The 18922-nt window shown below is 35.2% G+C and overlaps 4 protein-coding genes across 4 annotated transcripts; all 4 read left to right on the top strand.

Annotated features, from left to right (window-relative positions):
- Positions 1–686: 686 nt before the first annotated feature.
- On the top strand, positions 687–2590 carry LOC105959550 (protein SHI RELATED SEQUENCE 5). Its single transcript, XM_012983673.2, has 2 exons — positions 687–1792; positions 2040–2590. Exons 1-2 carry the CDS (start codon positions 1117–1119, stop codon positions 2408–2410), a joined length of 1047 nt encoding a protein of 348 aa, XP_012839127.2. The 5' UTR covers positions 687–1116; the 3' UTR covers positions 2411–2590.
- A 2280-nt stretch (positions 2591–4870) lies between these two features.
- LOC105959549 (transcription initiation factor IIF subunit beta) lies at positions 4871–7165 on the top strand. Its single transcript, XM_012983672.2, has 6 exons — positions 4871–5179; positions 5301–5409; positions 6005–6135; positions 6251–6325; positions 6409–6561; positions 6735–7165. The coding sequence occupies exons 1-6, from the start codon at positions 4976–4978 to the stop codon at positions 6852–6854; spliced, it is 792 nt and encodes a 263-aa protein (XP_012839126.1). The 5' UTR covers positions 4871–4975; the 3' UTR covers positions 6855–7165.
- Positions 7166–11467: 4302 nt separating this feature from the next.
- On the top strand, positions 11468–14741 carry LOC105959546 (protein WALLS ARE THIN 1). Its single transcript, XM_012983670.2, has 6 exons — positions 11468–11939; positions 12045–12107; positions 12186–12302; positions 12421–12856; positions 13582–13733; positions 14232–14741. The coding sequence occupies exons 1-6, from the start codon at positions 11713–11715 to the stop codon at positions 14422–14424; spliced, it is 1188 nt and encodes a 395-aa protein (XP_012839124.2). The 5' UTR covers positions 11468–11712; the 3' UTR covers positions 14425–14741.
- A 1153-nt stretch (positions 14742–15894) lies between these two features.
- On the top strand, positions 15895–18568 carry XBCP3 (xylem bark cysteine peptidase 3). Its single transcript, XM_012983669.2, has 5 exons — positions 15895–16485; positions 17109–17344; positions 17438–17578; positions 17676–18107; positions 18223–18568. The coding sequence occupies exons 1-5, from the start codon at positions 16053–16055 to the stop codon at positions 18280–18282; spliced, it is 1302 nt and encodes a 433-aa protein (XP_012839123.2). The 5' UTR covers positions 15895–16052; the 3' UTR covers positions 18283–18568.
- The last annotated feature ends 354 nt before the right edge of the window (positions 18569–18922 follow it).

The raw sequence follows: 18922 nt of genomic DNA, 5'->3' as shown, positions 1-18922 counted from the left end.
GAAAACCCCCTTCACTTAGTCTCAATAACGAAAAACACCCTTACTTATTCGTAATTACCAAAAAACCCTGAAGTTTGTTTCCTTCTTACACTAACCCCTTGCACTTTTCACGGATTTTTTTTATTCAAGGGAATAGACTTTAAACAATTTTAGATATTTTATTTTATTTCTCGCCTATTTAACAGAAAATATAATAGACTTTACACATTTTCCGTTAAAAAACTCGATCAACAGTTTATCAGAGGGGTTTTCTTCTTATTACGGATAGGTGGGAGTGTTTTACGTCATTTAACCTAAGTTTATGGGTGTTTTCATAATTTACCCAAAATTTTATTATTTTGAATTGTAAAACGATATATAAGATTAAAAAAAAAAATTAAAATATGTTTAAATCAGATCAAATGTATACATATTTAAAAAACAAATAGTATATATTTTCAAAAAAAATAAAATGGCAAAATTGTAAAATAAGCCAAGTTATTACGGGCAATAAATGCAAATATGACACAAACTGGGTACTAGAGCGTAAATACTACTATTGAAAAGTAAGAGTGTGTGTGTGTGTATTGTGTGAGAGAGAGAGAAAGTAAAAAGAGAAGAGGAGCAAAATGTTACTGTGGGGTCTTAAATTGAGGTAGCAGTTTGCAGTGGGCTTATGGCGGCGTTTGCAGAGCTGTGAATTTAATGCATCAAAAACAAACTCAAAACATTTCAATCCCAACTGATTCACCATCGCCAATTAAACACACACACACACACACAACCCTAAATAATTCCGATGGTGCCAAAAAGCTGCAAATTAAACAGAGTACAAACCCCCAAAAACTACTACATCTCTCTCTCTCTCTCTACACTCTCTCTCTCTCTCTCTCTCTCCCCACCTACAATTAATAAACACAAAACCTAGTGTTTAATCTAGTAGTAAACTAGTCCCATAATTCATATTGCAAAACACACACACACAAACACAAACACACACAGTAGTGTTGGATCTTCACGAAAACTACCACATGATAATAATAACCACCCATCCTCCAACCCTATAAACCCTAGTTTTGTTTGCTATGGATTTTCTCTCAAAATTGAGGTTGGTCTTAGCTTGTAGGAGAGAGGAATATGTCTGGGTTTTTCTCGCTAAGTGGTAAGAACCACGACAACAACCAAGAACAGCAAGACCAGCACAATCAGACAGCAGAAACTGGTAATAATAATAGTAATAATTACAACTTGTTCCTGTTGAACAAGAACGAAGAGATCTACAGCAAGGGTTTCGAGGTATGGCAGCAGTACTACCAGTTGCATCACCAGAGAAGCCACCATCAGGATGTGGACTTCTCCATCGGGCCGAGTAGCGGCGGACGGCGGAGGAGCATCGGAGGAGGTGATGAGCCTGCAGGGAACTACGGTAGCTATAATAATAACAGATCGGCGGCGGAGTTAGGGTTTCGGGTGATGAATCATCAGGGGAGAGGGGCGGTGGGTAGCGACGGAATAAGCTGTCAGGATTGTGGGAACCAAGCTAAGAAAGACTGCGAGCATATGAGGTGCAGGACTTGCTGTAAGAGCCGCGGCTATCCATGCCAGACTCACGTGAAGAGCACGTGGGTTCCGGCGGCCCGGCGCCGCGAGCGTCTCCAGCAGCAGCAGCAGCTGACGACGACTACGACGACGAATTCTTCTTTGCAGACGGATCAACAGCAGCAGCAGCAGCTGGCGGCGGTCAGAGGTGGCGAGAATCCTAAGCGGCTGAGGGAGGGTGATGGAAGAGCTGGCGCCGGCGGAAGTGGTGGAGGTAGGTTTTGAATTCTTAAGCTTTAATGCTCCATTAATTAAAATCGTTTAAATGGCGCAGGGAAAAATAATTGAAATAATTATGAACTCCTCCACTTATTAATAATTGATCATTTTGCTTTACCTTTCCTTTTCAATTTACTGTTACAGAGTAAACCTGACGCAAATAAAATCAAAAGAGTTGGTGAACTTTTTTATTTAAATTTCGATTAATTATATATATATTTTTTCTGATGGTGATGAACTAGGGTTTGAGGTGGGACACTTTCCGGCGGAACTGAGTTCCCCGGCCGTATTCCGGTGCGTGAGAGTGAGTGCAATGGACGACGCGGAGGAGCATCTGGCGTATCAGACAGCTGTCAACATTGGAGGGCATGTATTCAAGGGAATCCTCTACGATCAAGGTCCTGAAAGCCGGTACCCCGGTGGCGCTGCCGGAGAAGGCCCCTCCTCGGCCGGCCTCATCGGTGGAGGCTCTCACCAACAGTCGCTCGATCTGATCGCCGCGACAACAAGCAACACGAATCTGACAATGCTCGACCCTTCGATTTATCCTAGTAGTCATCAGCTTAGCGGTTTCATGGCCGGTACGCAATTCTTCTTACCACCAAGACCTTGATATCAAATTTATTTAACAAGTATTGAGTATTTAATCCCTTCCATGTTTCTAACTTAATTCACTTTAGTGTTTGTTTTGAGAATCATTTTTAAGGAAATAGTTAGGTCCAAGAATGTTGTAAGAATATCACAAGCAAGCATTTGGAATATTGTTCATGTTTATTATTTATTTCTATTTATATATATATATATATAAATGTGTCCGAATTTCAATTATGATTTTGTGTATTTCTTATGCATTAAATTTAAATTATTAATTGGTCTTATCGAAAAACCTTCTTCTAAGTGGCTTGTGTTTCTGAGTGTTTGTTGGATTTGATAAAGTCTGACCTTCCTCTAACTAGCTAATTAGTATATAAATGTAATTAATTATGAGGAATGGGTGATTATTAGGTCTATGATTTTGAGAAGGGTATAATTGAATATAAATTAGGAAATAGAGGGGGTGTTAATTGGCGGTCCATCACTGCTAGTTCTGGCAAATGTGATCACTTTATATATTATTATGATTCAAGGTTTCATATCCCAATAAATAGTACAATTAATTGACCTATATATATTTATATTTATATATAGGCTATACTATATTATGTATATATAATCACACACACACACATACTAATACACGCAGTGCATCACAGCCAAACTAAATAAGAATTAATTACACTACTACGCTTAAATATATATATATAGATATATATTACAGAGAGAGAAGGAACCCTAAAAAAGAAAGGTATAATTGAAATTAAGACAGGCCATGGATCGGATGTGACAAACAGAAGGGATTGGAAGCTGCATGCGATCCTAAATGCTCTGATATTTCTTAAATTATATATATACATATATATATACATATATGTATATGTATGTTTAATTAATTAATGACCATGTGATTCATGTATATAAGTGGGCATGGATGTAAACGTTGCTGCTTGATTATATATATATATATATATATATATATATATATATATATATATATATATATATATATATATATATATATATATATATGTGTGTGTGTGTGTGTGTGTGTGTGTGTGTGTGATCTAGAGAGAGAGAGAGAGGACATGTCAGTGTTAGGGAAAAAACATATGACTTAATTCCTCATGGCACTTCTTGTTTTCCAACTGTTTTCTTATCGATCAGCCATTTGTTTTTTTGCTTCAGTTATGTGTATTGTTCTAATATATATTAGTACATGGTTAACAATGGTAGATTAAAGGATTAATGTCGAGTTAGTAGTTCAAAATGGTGATCGCTATTTCACATCTAATAAACATAATTAGCACAATGTATATTAAATATATAGACTCTAGTAATAATAGTATATTAATAAAAGATAATGAAGTAGAAAAGAAGAAGCAGGGAAAAGGCGAAACTAATAGGGAAGAGTAGGGTTAGTAGGGTGTGGGAGATTTAGGGAAGATATAGAGTGAGGTACACAGGCGCGTGCTTCTGCTTCTTCTTTAGCATTGTGATTCATCTCATCTCCTGCAACCATTTTATTGTGGTCCTATTTTCCCCCCTTACCAATTCCCAATTATTACATTCATCTCTCTCTCTCTCTCTCTCTCTCTCTCTCTCATATTCCAAATTAGTTAATACCAATTTATCACACATCAAAAATAATATTTTGTAATGTATTAGAACCAAGATAAAAAAACTCACCATGCTAGGCGGGTGAGTATATGCGCTTCTAATTAATTTGCTTTTATTGAAAGTTTAGCAACACTACCTAATTAAAAATAAACTAATTAAGCGTATAACTTAGCACACAATCCACCAATGATGCGGTCGATTTTGGTTCCGACCGACATATTTTTCCTTTTCTTTTGCATTTTTAAGCGAATACGAGATTTACACTATACTACATTTAGTGAAATACACCAGATAGATTTTTACTATACATACAAAGACGTACAAACACACCTTCACACACTGATGTGTGTAAATCTACTGTAAAAATCTAATGTGTATAGCATAGAAATAACCATAGTAAAATTGGTTTTTGTTTGCTTGGACGACGCTTGTTAGTAAAGCCTTTGACCCGGCTGGTTTTAAGCAAAAGTTTGTTTGCAGTACTCTGTAATCAGTAATATGTCAAAAAAAAACTAGAGAATGTTTGACCAATCAGTTGACCCTTGACTTGGAAAACTATAGGAACCGGCCCCCTCCGGTTTTCCAGGATAACCACAAGTTGTTAATTACTAATATTATTGGTTGCGGAAATAAAAGATAATTAATTAATCAAGTATTATTTCATATTTAGTTAGTCAATATTTATCACTAGGAGAAATTGGGCCTCCATGTATATTCAATGACTCCTGGACTCTCTATATTTTATTATGGGCCATAATCCATTTTACGGGCTTTACATTCCACTTTGATGTCCTATATACGGGCCGGGCCCAGTCCAAAATATTATAATACAAAAATAAAAAAAGAGAGAGGATAATTTATCGAAACCGGCCCGTTTATGACCCGACCCGTCAGAGCAAGTCCATTTGAGTCGTTACAGATCTTCTTCCTCTTCCAAAAATAGGAAAAAATAAGGTCACCTTCCATGGAGGATGACCGCAGTAACAGTAAAAGCTCCGTCGAGACTTCCAAAGCTGACCGACCTATTTGGCTAATGAAGTGCCCGCCCATCGTCTCCAAGGCATGGCGATCCTCCTCCGCATCCGCCGCCGCCTCCGACTCGCCGCCCGTCGCAAAAGTCATCGTTTCTCTCGATCTCCTCAAACCTGAAGACTCCGATCCCCTCCAAGTAAATCAATTTATCGGTTTTCACTTCGTTCTTCACATGTTTGATTTTTTTTATTTTTTTTGTGAATTGTGAACTTTGTGAGAAAATGGATTCTGAAATTAAATTAATGTATGTGCGTCAGTTTACTATGGAGATGGCTGGGGGTGATGTTGTGAATATGCCGAAGAGTTACTCTCTGAACATGTTTAAGGATTTTGTTCCAATGGAGGTTTTCTCCGAGATAAACCAAGGTGAATTGTTTTCACTTGTCATTATCTCTTTCCCCTATCTCCCTCTTTTTGCTGTGCCTTGTTCTGGAATTCTGAACTTACATGCATTGCTTTGTTTATTTCTTTTCGGATTTTGAATCTGTTTTGAACTTGATCTTTGGCTGAGTAATGCATTGATGTTGCCCTTTTGGGGTTTATGTAAGAGGGAATACATCTGCTTTACGAGAATGTGAATAGCTTGTCTGCGCAATGCCCACAATTACTGTAATGTTATGATCTATTGGTAAATACATGGAGCTTCTGTTAAAATTACTTTGAACAGTGTGCTGATAGTTCTAAAATAGCTTATGAGATTGTGAAAATAACGTGTGTAATACCCCCAAAAATTTAACTATAGAGTCGAGTGGAGTTCAACGTTATGTACAGAGTAATGTTTTTGTAAAGGAAATTATAGAGGATGAGGATCTATTTAATATTCAATAATATCCTACGACTGTTAGGCTGAAAAAGGGATATTTCGTTACCTCATAGTTTTCTTTGAGGATGCTGAGCGGTTCTTGCTTTCATTGTTCTGTTTTCTCCAGTTGTGTATATATTGTGATGTTTTCTTTTACAGTAAAATTTGCAATGGAGGGGAAAGTGGAACATAAATTTGACATGAAACCCCGCCATGAAAACGCTGAAGAATACAGAAAAATGTGCCGAGAGAGAACAAATAAGTCCATGATCAAGAATAGGCAAATTCAGGTCATACAACTCGCTTCACTTTTCATTTTTGCCTCTCTTGGACCGTGTTATTTAGGAACATTTTATGCTAAATAATGAAATATTTACTGTACATCTCTGTTTTGATGTTCATCAGGTGATTGATGGTGATCGTGGTGTGCACATGAGGTCAATGCCTGGGATGATGGGACTGATTACTTCGACTTCTAAGGTAACTAGGTTCTTTCTTGTTTCCCTTTTAATTTTTTTAATTCTAAGGTCATTATTTTATCTTTCGTATTTTATCTGGTGCAGGATAATAAGAAAAGACCAGCTCCAGTTAAGGCGCCAGATGTGAAAAGAACTAGAAGGGACCGTGGGGAATTGGAAGATATCATGTTTAAGCTTTTCGAAAGACAACCTAATTGGGCTCTTAAGCAGCTCGTTCAAGAAACCGATCAACCTGCAGTAATCCTTTGCTTCTATTATTCTATTTTGTCGAAAAATTGTGGATTTGGTGATTTATGTTTTCTGTTCTCTTGTTTGTTGAATATTATATACTGGCTTATAAGTAGATATGTAAGAAGTGCTTTTTCTTGTATTTTCCTTGCGGTGTCTAATTTTCGGTATGTTTGTTGCAGCAATTTTTGAAGGAGATATTGAATGAGCTGTGTGTTTATAATAAAAGGGGAACAAACCAGGGTACATATGAGCTCAAGCCGGAGTATAAGAAATCTGCCGAAGAAACAGGTGCCGAATAATAACTCCACATCACTGTCTGTATATTTGCTTTCAAATGACGAGACATGCCTAGATTACCTTGTCCTAATGGAACTCGAGAAAACAACAGAGTGATGCGAATAAGCAGATAGTTACTAAACTAGGCCACCTCTGTTTTACAGAATACACATGTTAGAGTTAAGTCTTCGGTAAAATACGCTTGGTTGCTTTCTTATTTTCTCTTTCTTGCAATGTTTTACAGAATTTTAATAATGTTCGACCAGTGAATTTCTCCATACATGGAAAATTACAATTAAATGGATTTGTATTATACCCGATACTTTTTTATTCAGTACATTTCTAGCAGGCGTTCGTGTAGGACTTATTTGAGCAACCCTGTCATACTATATTAGACGTGCATATAATTTTATTTTTGTTATTCACTCTTCACTAGGTACCGTATATTCCGACCCTAGTTCTACGTAAGTTGCATAGATTATCACCCGATGCACGTTACATATCCATGTAATGTCATTCAAAACACGTCTCTTACGGAACGAAATTGAAAATCTGACCGCTCATAAATAAGCTTTTCCGGATTCTGAAAGGCCAACGAAGTGTTGTCGCCCACTGAGATAGTGTTCTAAGCACACAGACTAGGAATCTTATTTTTCACTCCCCCTTTGGAAAAGATGTTTACAGCATCTTCAGACAAGATACACTTGATCCACGGTATCTTTTACAGCATCTTTTTGGTAATGGAGAGCATCTCTCTCTCTTTTTCTTTTTCGTGTTTGTTGCACGATAAAATATGATGAACTGTTAATGGGGGTCTTGGTCACTCACTCCCATGAACGTGGATGTCGAAAACGGGTAACAATTAAGACGGGAGAGAGAAAAGTTTGTAAAGACTCCATTGATGAGTTTAGTAGTGGTCCTTAGCCATGAAATTGATTTGTTGAAAGATACCTGAATATTAGGTAATGTGTATGTGATATAACATTATTGTGGTTCTGTTAAGTGTCTCACTCCTTTCATTGTTTAATGATCTTTTCTTTGAATAAACCAAACTAAATTTTCATAATTGTTTTATAATGTATGTATATATCCAGTTATGTGTATATCTGCAGGATTACACTCATACCCTATATTTCTAGGGTTATTGTATCATATGAATATGTTAGTTATTTATTTTAATTTTATTTTTAATTGTGTATTCCCATCAAAGATTCAAGAGGGTAACCTGAAAATTTAAATTTTAGCTGAATTTATTTTTTGGGTACTATGTTTTCAAATTTTATGGATAATTTCCATTAATCACTTTATTAATAAATATATTTTATTATACTATAAAAACAAGGACGAACTTCGACAGCGATTTCGCCTTCTTTAATTACGATAGTAACCAATATTTGCGTCTTTCTTAATCTACTAATCGATTGACGATATATGTCGAAATTGATAATCGCAAATTGCTATCGGGTTGCTGTCATAATTAATTATTAATTTGAAAATTCTTCCAATCTTTATTGACATAGAATCAGCAGTTGATTCTACTAAAATAAATAAAAATTCATATTTTGAAAGGGAAAAGGAAATGGAATAATGACACAAAAATATATGGTTCATTAAACAATTGCCGTATTGATTAATTTATTAAATCACAAATTGTAACATATAAATAAATGGGATTTTTTTATTTGTTTCCCATTAGGGCCTCCATTCAATGTAATGCCATCTGTCAGCACATGCCTTGCTGCTTCACCAAATAACAAAAGGGACTCCCCGGATTTTTTTTCTTCTTTTTTTTAGACAATAATTTTAAAAATCTAGAATTTTAATAAAAAAATTAAAATATTTCAAAAGACATGTTCCATCTTTATTCAAATTATAATGTATTCAATTGATATTTAAATATCTGAATTTCTATTTTCTTGCATAAAAAAAAAACAATATATGTAGACCAAAAATCTTAGATTTGATGCCCAAACCCTACCATTGACCAAAGACATTAGCTTTCGTACTGACCACAACTGTCAAGGTTTCTTTTGTCTATTATTCAATTTTCACAATAAAAAAAATATTATGATGAAAATCAATTATTTATATTTTCAAACTTTCGCATGCGTCAATGAATGTGGAGAGTGCATGCTTTTATAATTATAATTTCCAAATTGATCGCTTTATATGCATTTTTAATTACAAGTATAGATAAATAAATAAATTGAATTATTACGGGGCCAAAACATTGAATCCAAAAGATTCTGGGGTGCAAGAAAAATCACAAGTATAGCTGTCAGTGATGTAGAAATAACAATTGTATTTGACTCAAGTGAGGAACAAGATCATACATTATATATACATATATATGATATATATATGCTATGGAGATGGTAATCAAGTTTCGACCTGTATCGGTCAGGCTGCTGCCCGACCGGTTCCTTCTGCCCGGGTCACCCGCTTACCCTATATCTCGATACATTTATTGCCGCCTTTTAAATTATTGTTTCACAATTATATTATTATTCTGAATTCATTTTATTTTACAAAATAGAAATTTACTGTAATTTAATTTAATTTTGTAAGATCATCAAAATAATCGATAGTGGATTCAAGTGGGAGCTAGGGAGACACACTGTCGTTTAAAGTTACAATTAAGGAGTAAATTATATCATTATATAGTACTACAACCAATCTTGGTGAGGTGGGTTGTTAGTGGAAACACTTCATTAATTATCTTTAATAAACATGATTAATTAGTGTCGCTCGTGATATATATATTAAAGCAAAGTTTCCTTAATTTTCATTTTATTGCTTTTTTCGTACAAAACCATCAATGAAAAGAAAGAAGTTTGGTGTAGAAAGTGTGTTTGTTTTAGCCCTTTTGATTATACATTTAACTCGCAAATCACACAATATTATTTAAAAAGATCATATTTCTTCATCCATGAGCAAAATTGTATACTAACGGAACCGTGGGCAGAACCAGGATTTTTCGACTGCGGGACTGAAAATTTGATGAAAATCTGGCGGGTTTCGTGGTCAGCGCCTCGATTTTTTTTAGGAATATTTGTGAAAAAACAACGCAAATAAGTAATTAGTTGTATACATTGTTGTCAAAAAAAATAATTTATGGACGTTACTAAAATAAATTATAATATAACATGTGTTACTTCAAATATAAGAAAACGTGTTCAAAAATCCCGTAAGTGAATTTGTGTCAATTGATCCAATTTTAATTCTGACTACCAACGGTCACATGCTTGTCACACGTAATTATTATATAACAGTAATAAAATAATAAAATAATGAAATAATCGAGAGGACCACAACCCCTTGCCCTTTTTAAGTTTAGCCAATGAACAGAATCAAGTTGACCGTTGGATATATATAGGAAGATCCAGTCAATAATATAACTAATTTCCCTTCAATAATTCCAATTACTTATAATCTTATTGGTTTTAATAATCCTAATACTGAGATTTGATGTAATCTATATTAATACACAGCCATGTTAGTGTTAGCAACTGGATCCTAATTAATTAGAATTAATAAAAACTACAGCAACTTACAGTCACGTAAACTAGTGGAGGGGTCAAATGGTCATAATAATATAATTATGGTGTAAAATTAAAAGTGAAACATTTCCCATTTACTTGTCTCAATGATTGCACATGCAAACATGCAATTATATATCATATATACAAATTAATAATTAAAAAAATATATATTATATATATATATATATATACATATAATATCCCATGCCCTGTTATTTTTTTATTTTTATTTTATTTTTGTGAAGCCTTTTAATTTTTAAATGAATATCGTAATACAATTAAGCATTTTCATTTAATTATATTATTTGATGGTGCAATTAATTAATACAAAATAATCTATTTCAAAGCATACCCCATGAAAAAAAAATTGATATATATAGATAGTGAAATTATATCGCAATGTCACTATCGATTATAATAGAGAGTCGAATAATAAAATTGAATTATTTATATACCAAAAAAAAAAATTTAAATTAACAAATTGAGGTACAATAATAAATGGGAAGGTTAGTAGCTAAGATGATGGGGTTTAGGGTTTCATGGATGGACGTGGACACAACATGCAACACACCCAACCCCAACCCCACCGCTCGTGCGCTCTAATTATCCACCGAGGCTGCATGCACCACCACTCCACCACCACCACCACCACCGGTCCACCACCTCCTACGTACCCCCTTCAGTTCTGATCTTTTCGATCAATTTTAATCATAATTAATAGCATGCTTCCAAATATATAGATACACAATAATACACACACATCAATGTATGTGCGCGCGCATGTAACTTGCCTTGGTTTTCTTCTAGGTAGTGGTATAATAAGAAATTAATTAAATGTTACACCTGCTTATCTAGATCAAGTAGATTTGAACCGTATATCTACACATAATCACACACACTCATCTGTATGTGTGTTTAATTAGTGCGTAGTTAATATTAATTAAATCTACGGTTCGAATCCATGCAAAGTAAATAACCAGATGTAGCATCTAACTTACAGTGATATAATTGTGGGGTTGTCTTGTCAGCCAAGTGGTAAGGAGTAGAATACCGAAAATACCCCTCATCACATAACAAAGTGGGAGACAACCTAAAAACATTTCAAACCTCGCCTTTGATTTTACGGACACCCTCTCACCCTCTCTCTCTCTCTCTCTCTCTCTCTCTCTCTCTCTCTCTCTCTCTCTCTCTCTCTCTCTCTCTCTCTCTCCTCAACTATATATTTATAGCCCCCTAAGCTCTACCCTAAACATCACCACAACTGATCGATCAATCAACACAGCTCATTAAGATATATATAATTAATTAGTTTTCAGGTGGTTATTACATAAATCAATCAATGGCGGACTCCGGCGGCGGCGGCGGCGTTGGTATTAGGAGAATGTGCTCGATACCGGAGAAGTTCCAGCTGCACATGTCTATGTTAGCGTTGCAGTTTGGATACGCAGGTTTCCACGTGGTCTCACGCGCTGCCCTTAACATGGGCATCAGCAAGATTGTCTTCCCTGTTTATCGAAACATTCTTGCCTTATTTCTCCTCTTGCCCTTTGCCTATTTTCTTGAAAAGTACGTTTTTTTTAATTATTTCACGAAATTCAGTTTCAATTATTATTATTATTATTATATATACATAACCTTAATTAATATTATTTTAATTAATAATAAAAACAGGAAAGAGAGGCCGCCTCTTACTTGGAACTTGGTCATCCAGTTCTTCCTCCTCGCAATTGTTGGGTATGTGGAGGACTAATTAATAATTAATATATATTTGGAGGACTAATTAATAATTAAATAAATTTGAAATTCGGACAGGATAACTGCAAATCAAGGGTTTTACTTGTTGGGATTGGACAACACATCACCCACTTTTGCTTCTGCTATACAAAATTCAGTTCCCGCCATAACCTTTCTCATGGCAGTTGTACTCAGGCAAGCTTCTAGAAATAGTATATATAAAGCACGACTTTTGAATGTTCAAAAAATCTATAACCACGCTTTTTTCGTATAATAATATATATATATATATATAATTGTTTTTATTTTGCAGGATAGAGAAAGTGAGACTTGATAGAAAAGACGGGATCTCAAAGGTGGCGGGAACACTATTCTGCGTGGCGGGTGCATCGGTTATCACGCTCTACAAAGGGCCCACCATCTACAGCCCCGCCGGAACGACGCTGAAGAGCACGGCGGCGGTGGTGGTGGAGGCTGTGCCGGCGGCGTTGCTGTCACAGCTGGGAGATGCGAAGGGGAAGAGCTGGACGATGGGTTGTATATTCTTGATCGGGCACTGCCTATCGTGGTCCGGGTGGCTCGTGCTGCAGGCGCCGGTTCTGAAAAAGTACCCGGCTCGGCTCTCTTTCACTTCTTACCAGTGCTTCTTTGGTGTGTTGCAGTTTCTTTTGATCGCCGCTTTTGTCGAGAGGGACCCGCAGGCTTGGCTCGTCCACTCCGGCGCCGAGCTTTTCAGTGTTTTCTATGCGGTATTTTTTTCACCTTTTACTTTCTTTATTTCTGATTTTCGGTAAAAACAAGTTGCATGGGTTTAGGGGCAAAAGGGTCATTCAATTTCAATTTTTGGTCAGCTGCATATCCATGGTCAAATATACAATTAGCTAATTTATTTGTTTGAGTATAAACAAATTACACGTAGTTTATTAATTAATTAAATATGCAATTAAATGTTGTGACCAAATTAATAATTGGACTAACTCAACTCAATGAGGTGATAGTAACATATATCTGAAATGTATTTATTAATTATTACTATATATTTTTGAGTTAAATTCCCGAATATGAAATGAATGAAAAATGGTCAGTATTTAATAACTTGTCCAAACAATACAAAACATTATTTGAAGTCAAATTAAAAGAAACATGGGTGCATGAGAGAGAGAGAGAGAGAGAGAGAGAGAGAGAGAGAGAGAGAGAGAGAGAGAGAGAGAGAGAGAGAGAGAGAGAGAGAGAGAGAGAGAGAGTTGATTAATCGGATCCCATGTGATGGATCGGACCACATGCATGATAAGTCAATTATATATTATCCTGAGAAACATGCTGTACTGACAAATTTAATGTGAATGTGCTCCATCCATCAAGAATATTTATATAGTAAGGCCAATAATATATAGATAAATAGTTGTGTGTGAGTATATATTTAATAAAAATAATGGTAAATGAAAAAAGAATGAATGAATGGGAATGAATGCAGGGAGTGGTGGCATCTGGGATAGCATTCGCGGTACAAATATGGTGCATAGATAGAGGAGGCCCAGTGTTTGTAGCTGTTTATCAACCTGTTCAGACACTTGTTGTTGCCATTATGACTTCTGCTCTCTTGGGCGAGCAATTCTACTTGGGCGGGTATGTATTTTTACTTTTTACTTTCTCTCTCTACCCCCCTCTCTCTCCTCCCCTTCACAAATAGTTAGTTAATTCTATTTTTGTTAATTTGTTTGGTCCAAATTGAGTACATGTTGATGGTCAACGTTTAATAATACACTTTGGTTAGTCCCACATGCATCCACATTATTACTAGCCATATAAATAGTCTTCGTATGTTTTTTTATTGTCAACAATTTCTTTCCAACTCTTTTCATTTTCGTAATAATACATTCCAATTTCCCGACCAATTTTGGCTACTTCTCTCTTCCCCTAATTTTTTTTTCTTTTAAATTTTGGAGTACATCAAGTACAATGGATTTAGTCAACTATTAAAAAACTTGAGGAGATTTGTAATTGAATTTTGGGATTTAAAGAAATAAATAAAATGTTAAATTTTATAATGTAGATATCCTTATTCAACAGCATAAAATAAAAGTCAACACCATATTTGACTAATTTTGTGATTGCGATGTACAGGATTATTGGTGCAGTATTGATCATAACGGGATTGTATTTTGTTCTATGGGGCAAAAATGAGGAGAGGAAATTTGGATTAGCCCAAAAGGCTGAGATCCACTCCCCCGCGGAACACGGTAACAACAGTGAACCCTCTAGCATCAAGTCGTCGATCACTCAGCCACTTCTTTCACAGTCAACGGGAAATGTTTGACGGCCGGTTAATTTTGACTACAAAGGCTTTCTTTTTGCTGGAAAGGATAGTATTTTTTCAATCCAGTTCTGTTATGATTATATATCGATTATGTAAAATGGGTTTGCATTGTGTATCACAGTTGCTATTTTATTAGGGTTTTTTTTTTAATTTAAAAAAAAAAAAAGAAAATAAAAAAATTATAGTAGCTAGTGAGTGGGTTTAAAGAAGAGTGAAGAAAAATGATGAGGGTAATTATGGTATTGTGATATATCATATATCTCATGTAATATCTTTTATGTTAATTGCTACCAACTTTATTAATTAGTGCTTGATCATTCTATTGTCTTCTGGTATTATATTTATATGTATCTTCAAAATAAAATAAAATAATTTAAATTATAAGAATATATATTATTTAATTTATGCTGCTGAGAGGGCATAATCAGCTGCAGCAGCAGCAGGAATGTCAAGAGTATTGATCAACAACACAGATCACAGGATCGAATCACTTCAATATTAATATAACAGAGCATTAATAAAATAAAATAGCAAAAACACATATTTAATTATAATAATCTCAGTAAACCATGTTATGTTGCTACATTACATAATCAACGTACACACATAGGCAAAAATGTAAATGTACGCCACATAGTCGATAAACACTCGAACGAGACCATAACCGAAAACAAAACCAACTAAAATCGCGCAATACGACAGGCAAAAATCATCCCATCCGGCCAGCTTCGATATTCCAACAGTTTGTAAGTTTTTCCCTAAAAAATCGAACTGCCATAATTCATTAACAACTTGCTAATTGCTTAAATCGAACGAGACCTTAACCGATCGAAAACAATTTGACAAAAATAATTGCTTCACCAACACATAATTAATCCCACGAAAATGGTTTTGTTTTGTGTCCGATTTTTATGGGCCTCCTATTTATCGAGATTGATTATCTGTCTATTTATATATTGGGCCCGTGATATTTGGGCCCTGATAGTGTGGTCCACGTTGTAAAGCCCGATTCAACTTGGGCTGACTATTCTTCAGCTTACTATTCAAAACAATCTTTTATCTCAAAGCACCGTTTTAATAAAGTTTCAATACCTAAATTAAAAATTAAAAAAAGCCCCCAAATTGCCTAAATAGGTGTTTGGCTAAGTTTATAAGCTGTTAAAAGCAGCTTATAAATTTTTAAATAGCTTATGATCTCTTTCAAAGTGTTCTTTAAAAAGATCTTAAAAATTAAACCAGAAGGGCAAATAAGATTTTTTTCTAAAAAATAAATCCACCCCATATTTTTATTTATTAAAAATAGCTAATAAGATCGTTATACAATTATCTAAACACTTAAAAATAAGATGTAACAATTTATAAAATATGAGAGAACTGTTTCAAATAAACTTAGAAAAACTGGTCATTTATTGCCAAGAAACTAAAAGATCCAAACTTGATCTAATCTCAAAAAATTAAAAATAAAAAAACACTTTGTAAATAGACTATTCTTCTTGTAAGTAAATAAATATATGATTGGTCTATCATCTGACAACAAAGCTACAGATCCCAATAGACAAGCTCCCCGTGCATCCGAAACCCCAAGTCAAAAGAAAGAAAAGAAGAAAAAAATCAAATAATTTTATACGATGAATTTGTTATGGTCGTTCCTGAATTTCATTCTGCTGTTCTCGCAATTGCCGATATCAAAATCTTCATTAATTTCCGATCTTTTCGACAGCTGGTGTGAAGAATACGGCAAAACATACGCTTCCGAGCAAGAGAAGCAGCACCGGCTGAACGTATTTCATGAGAACTACAAATATGTTAATCAGCACAATGCAGATGCTAATTCTTCCTACACTCTCTCCGTTAATGCTTTTGCTGATCTCACTAACCATGAATTTAGGGCTAATTATTTGGGGCTTTCGCCTTCGAAAAGCGATTCCGTTATCAGATTGAACAGTAGGTCAGCTTCTGCAATTGATGGGGATAATTTGATCAAGGAATCTGAGATTCCATCTTCTTTGGATTGGAGGAATAAAGGAGCTGTTACTGCTGTCAAAGATCAGGGCAGTTGCGGTACGAAAAACGTCCTTCTTTTACCGTTTATATATGTATGTTCGATTTTTTTGATAATAACTAATGATATGTATCTGCATTTGAGGTAGTATATCCTGTTTTCGACTCGTAAAGATTAGTTTTTTGTTTACTGCGAATCGTATTTAGGTGGTGTTTGCGAAAGCTTTTAGAAATAGATTATGAGCTTTTTTTTCTTCAGATAATCTGTTTTTAGGTGTTTGCAAAACTGGATTTTGCTTTTGGTTCTCTTAAAATAAGCTGCTTTAAGCTATAATTTTAAAAGCACCAATGTACCTGCTTTTTCTATTTAAATTGATTTTCCAGATTTTTCGCAAACACCCCCAACTTTTAGAATTAAACACTTAATATTAACTTAACTCGCAATCACTAACTTATGCTTTTAAATAAGCTTTTGCAAACACCACCTTAGTGTGGTTGGTTGGATTATGAAATGGATGATTTTTCGTTCTGGTTTTCGAATTATCTATTTAGGTGTGTTGTCTTTAATTCTGAATTTCGGATTCTTTGGCATGAAACGAGAATTGGGGATTACTAACATTTCGTACTGCAATTAAAAGAAAAGAAACGGTAATAAAAGTTCGCTCGTGTGTTTTTTTGCGAAGGTGCGTGCTGGTCGTTCTCTGCTACTGGAGCAGTTGAAGGCATTAATCAAATCAAGACGGGATCTCTTGTCAGCCTATCCGAACAAGAGCTAATCGATTGTGACAAATCTTACAACGACGGTTGTAATGGAGGACTCATGGACTACGCTTACGACTTCATAATTAAAAACAAAGGAATTGACACCGAAGAGGATTATTCCTATAAAGGCCGTAGTGCAACGTGCGACAAAAACAAAGTAAATTAAAAAAATCCGGCTTCTCTTTTCGAACTATTTGTCGAGAATATATCTAATGTTATTACACAATATATGTATATACTTACGTTGCAGATGAACAAGCATGTTGTGACCATCGATAGCTATGTCGATATTCCGGAAAAAGACGAGAAGAAGCTTCTACAAGCCGTTGCTACTCAACCTATCAGCGTCGGTATATGTGGTAGTGACTCGTCATTCCAGCTTTACTCAGGGGTACTAGCTATTTTCGAACATATTATTTATTAATATATTCGTTGAAACAAAAATTATCGTAGTTTGCTAATTTAAAATTGAATTAAAAAAAAATCAGGGGATATTTACAGGGCCGTGTTCGACTTCTTTGGATCACGCAGTACTAATTGTTGGGTACGATTCAAAAGACGGGAAAGACTATTGGATTATAAAGAATTCGTGGGGAAAATCGTGGGGAATAAAAGGCTACATGCATATGGTAAGAAACAGTGGGAGTGAAGAAGGGGTTTGTGGGATTAATACGCTGGCATCTTATCCTGTAAAATCGAGCACTAATCCTCCGCCTTCACCTACACCGGGTCCCACAAAGTGTAATATTTTCACGTATTGCTCGAGCGGCGAAACTTGTTGTTGTGCTCGATATTTTCTTGGGGTTTGTTTGAGTTGGAATTGCTGTGAGGCGGAATCTGCTGTGTGCTGTGACGACCATCGTCATTGTTGCCCGCATGATTATCCGGTTTGCGATACTAAGAAGAATCTATGCCTCAAGGTAACTAATTCGAATCGATTTCGTGTTTTTTTGCTTCTTGATTTTTGCCTTGGTGGCTCGATTTATTTACCATTCCAACTTACTCGATTACTTTAAATGAATTACGTTACTGCAGAAGAGTGGGAATACTACGGTATCGAAGCCGCTGGGGAAGAAAAGTTTTTCTGCAAGCTAGATGGTTGAAAAGCTCTCAGATAGATGATGATTAATCAAAACACTTGGGTTATATTATTACAGCAGCACATTTTGTAATAATGCTGCCATTTTATTGAAGCTATCATGCTTATATTCGGCCAATCACGGTTCACCGTACGTATAGTTAACTTATAGAAGATATCGGTCTGTACACGGATTTGTTTGCGCGAACTGAGATAGTTTTTAGTCTATCAAGTGAAGTAATTTGTTGGTGCAGATACAATTTTAAATGTATATTGTGGCATTTCTTGGTGTTTCTGGAGTTACGATAGCGGTGTCGGTTTTTTTTTTTTTTTTTTTTTTCTTTTCAATGTCGAATGATGTGCTTTTCGATCTGGTGATTGTAAATTCAAGACTTAAATCAACATTTATTTCGTTCGGTTCTTTAAACAGATACAACATCCACGTTTTCACCATCCTAGAACAGATGCTGCTACAGCACCGAGTGCTCGAAAAACGGAGATTTGATTTGAACTGATATAAAGCCCAGCCTTGCCGAGAGATAGAGAAATCATTAACGAGGGTCGTGGCATCTGATGCTAAACCGGAATTAAATGCCTAAACGAAACAAGTCCTCGATTAACATAAACTAATACATACATGATCTCATCGCTCAGCGC

This window comes from Erythranthe guttata, chromosome 14 (assembly GCF_056151865.1).
Source record: "Erythranthe guttata isolate IM_541 chromosome 14, IM_541, whole genome shotgun sequence".
Lineage (NCBI taxonomy): Eukaryota > Viridiplantae > Streptophyta > Magnoliopsida > Lamiales > Phrymaceae > Erythranthe > Erythranthe guttata.
This window is presented reverse-complemented; position numbering and strand designations above follow the sequence as displayed.